At 44.7% G+C, this 3985-nt stretch overlaps 1 protein-coding gene across 1 annotated transcript; it reads left to right on the forward strand.

Moving 5' to 3' along the window:
• Positions 1–284: 284 nt before the first annotated feature.
• Positions 285–1061, forward strand: lrrc18b (leucine rich repeat containing 18b; the record flags this gene model as incomplete). The annotated part of the gene is made up of 1 exon (XM_080541749.1): positions 285–1061. The coding sequence occupies one exon, from the start codon at positions 285–287 to the stop codon at positions 1059–1061; it is 777 nt and encodes a 258-aa protein (XP_080397875.1).
• Positions 1062–3985: the final 2924 nt, after the last annotated feature.

The following is a 3985-nucleotide window of genomic DNA, read 5'->3' on the forward strand; positions in this document are numbered from 1 at the left end:
TTGATTAGAGTGATGAGCTTAGTGACAACTAGAAACACATTTTGCATTTGTAATAACAATGTACGAGGAAAACAGAGCTTATAAGTTCTATGTCATTCTACTGTATTGTGAACTGCATTGTGGTATATGATTTTCACGTGTAAATACACTCATAGCAGTGTTACAATTGTGTGAAATACAATCATAGCAGGTACATTGAACAGGTTAAACTTGAACTAACTTGAATAACTGATTTGTTTGAACTCATATCAAGTTCCACCTCTTGTATTTGCTGCTCTAGCACCATGGCCAAGGGCAAGAAGCGGTCGAGCGAGCCCAAAGGCAGGAAGATCACCCTGAAGATGGCCAAGAACGCTTTAAGGACTACCATTGACGGAAAACGCCGGCTGGACCTCAGCAACATGGAGATCGCCACGTTCCCTAAATGCCTCCTCAAGCTGTGCGACGTGGACGAGCTGGACCTGAGCCGCAACCTCCTCAAGAAGATCCCCGAATTCATCGACAAGTTCATCAACCTACGCTGGTTGGATCTCCACAGCAACCAGCTGGAGCAAGTCCCCCAGTCCATCGGACGGCTCCAGAACCTCTACAGCCTCAACCTGTGTAACAACCGCCTGAGCACCAGCGGCCTGCCCTACGAGATCGGCATCCTGAGGAAGCTGAGGAGCCTCAACCTGGGCATGAACAAGCTGGAGAGCCTGCCCACCTCCATTGCCGCCCTGAAGGAGCTGCGCCACCTGGGGCTCTTCAACAACCACCTGACCAGGTTGCCCGATTGCATCCGCAACCTGCCCCGCCTGGAGAAAGTCAACACCAAGTGCAACCCCATCTCCTCTGGCCACGGTGACACGGTGCCGGACCCCATCAAGAGGGTGGAGTGTCTGTACCTGGTGAGGGAGAGCTGTCTCTGCACCTCCTGCCTCCTGAGGTGTAAAGAGGAGAAACAGAGAGTGGACAGCATTATCAGCAGAGGCCCCCCCGTCCCCCAGGGGAAGTCCATATTCTCTGGACTGATCACACCCAACTCTGTGGCACAGGAGGACCAGGCCACCTGGAGGTGAAGGAAAATCGGTGATGTCATCAAGAGGTCACTGAGGACATGTCATTTACACGATGACAATAGTCCAGGTGCTTCATTTCAGATGCTATTATTATTACTTGTAAAAAGTGTATGAAAGGCACCTATCAGTCGTCCAATATGTTTTCATATGGTTTTAGGACCCAGCTACAATATTTATTGTACTCTAGTGCCCTCTGGAGATGGACAAACACTGTGCAGGAACTCTAGACCTATATATTTTACCCTGTGAATGTCTTACTACATCCTATTATTTTGTTTATGTATATCACATGTTTCTGACAATAAATTAGGTTTCATTCTCATGCTGTGCTTAGTCTCTTCTGATTCCATTACATCTTACCAGGCTGAACACATCCCATTGGACAGTAATAGGTGGACACAAGAGCTCAAGTCCCACATACAAATTGTTATACAAATTACACTAGAGGGCAGCAGAGACTTTCTATAGAATTCCATTTTGAGCCTGATGGTTTGAAACAGCATTCACACCTTCCTAGGGTAGCCATCCTTCTTGAATACATTCTGTATTTTCTACATTCTACAAACATAACCTCCACATTCACACGGTGCATTTGCCAGATTGCTGACCTGAAAAGTGCTAAATCAACAAGATTAAGATGTAGCAGATTGAGTCATTAGGAAGCAAATGCATCGTATTGATCGGCCCATACTGAGACCCAATCACGACCATGTTATGAGATGGTACAGATCAATCCCCACCTCAGTCTGATACCCTCTACCCACTGCTCACCACCACTGTGTCTGTCAAGGGAGGCTGATGGATATAGAAATCGGAGGATGGGCTTATTATAATGCATTCCTTATTCCACTCCATGCCTTACGGTGAGCCTGTCCTCCAATTTCTACCTCTACCAGCCTCCCCTGGTGTCAATGGTATAGAATTTCAATCCACTGACTAGCACCACCAAATACACACAGACATAATCATGCAGTGGAGTACGTAGAAGTGTCTAGAAGCACTCACATACACTATCTTAGCCCTGGTGGCTGGCCTCTATTCCTATGATAAATGAATATGGTAATTTAGTTCATGACTCCTAGTCATATCATGGCCATATCCGTATTAAATGATATTGTGTATAGATAATGACTTATGTGGCTACCCTTTTCCCCGTCACACTGAAGAGCAGCCTGACTCTGTCAGCTTTGAATCATGGTGAAGGACATTAACACGCATCAAACAGACAGACATGGTGGCATTCACTGCATGTGTGCTGTCAAGTTGCCCCACATCCATTAGCAGATGAAATCATGACCCCTGCTAATGGCTTGTGACAGGGTAGTGAAGGTTCAGGCATTGTGTCAGGGATTGTAGAGCAGGGGAGGCTGGTGGAGGCAGAAATCGAGCGACAGCTTCATAGTAATGCATGGAATGGAATGAGGAATGGTGTGTTTGATCACCTGTGATGCCATTCCTCTTTCCATTCCATGCATTGCAATGAGCCCATCCTCCGATTTCCGCCTCCACCAGCCAACCCTGACGTGGAGGCACATGGGAATGCCCGTCTGCTTTATGTCTCTTCAGATGACAATTTTTAGCTAATGAGAACAATTTAATTTAATTAGTTACCCAACAATTATGACTGCAAAATGCACTTAGTATGGTATGAGTCCTTCCCTTGTACCTTTGAAATCCAATTATTATTATTATGCACACATACAGTATCTGTCTTCTTGTATCGTGATTAGATATTATTGTATTATTATGTAGCCAAATATAAAAGTATGGTATGAAAGCCCAGACAGTGGTTAGGCTTCTCTCTGTACTTACATCCTTCCTATTCATCTCAGTACAAACCACCTTTGTTGCAACAGTTTTCTCTGGATTAACGACCTCATTTGTAGGCTCATCCCAGATCGTGCAAGATTCAGTTTCAGGTCTAGATTTCCTATTATGCCTAGTGCTAAAATGTTATTCCTGCTTTAAACTAACCCTTATTAAGATTCCTGATCCCTGATGATCCCTGTGAATGAACACTATTTCTGGTATCTTCAGTCCTCCTCCCACTATCACATTGAGTATGTGAGACAGTACGTCTTGCACAGCACTACGGTTCATAACAGTGTTTTACCCATCGATAAAACCTTCACTGTAAACAACAAATTATGTAGAACTGTAAAGCCATCTGTCAATACAGCCACTCTGTCATTGCCAAACCCCCAATAAGAAAGACTGGCTGATTTCTTGACACACTAACACTACCGATCAATAAGTAATGCTATGTCAACATCACACCTTCAACAGCCACCGAAGCCATTTTCACAACAACAACCACACCTATCTGACATACAATTTTAATTAGACTGCTATTAATATTTAACAAGAGAGCAAAGCTCTGGATTCAGATGTCTTGGATAGTCAGCATAATATTAGCATCATTGTCAGCATAATGTTAACCCTGTCCAAATGACACCCACTGACCCGAGAGACAGTACAACACTGCTTGCAGAATTTTGACACAGCAAGACAACTAGACACGTACTGTATATATCACAGCATTTCCCATTGCATTCTAAAAAAAACTAAACAACAACCCTGCATACAATGCAATCTTAAATAGATCTAAAAAAAAAAAAACATATTTCATGGCTCATGTTGTGCCAGTGTACTGATGCCAACAGGCAGCCCAGTGGTAGTTATACGACCGAACAAAAACAGCAGTGCCTAGCCCTCAGCTCCAGCCCTATAGTCCTAGTAGTGGCGGTGAGGGTTTTATTGCTGTCTCATTTTGGCTCCTGCCGGGGTGTGTGGGGCCCTCCCCCCTCCCTGCTCCCTGTAATAAGACCAGCTGTGGTCTGCAGGGCAGCTCTGATTCAATTGCAGTGGAGGACTTAACACTGTTATCTTCCGTACGGGAAGAGGAGGATGCTAAAGCTGTGGCA

This window comes from Nansenia antarctica (genome assembly GCF_963989245.1).
Source record: "Nansenia antarctica genome assembly, chromosome: 11".
Classification (NCBI taxonomy): domain Eukaryota; kingdom Metazoa; phylum Chordata; class Actinopteri; order Argentiniformes; family Microstomatidae; genus Nansenia; species Nansenia antarctica.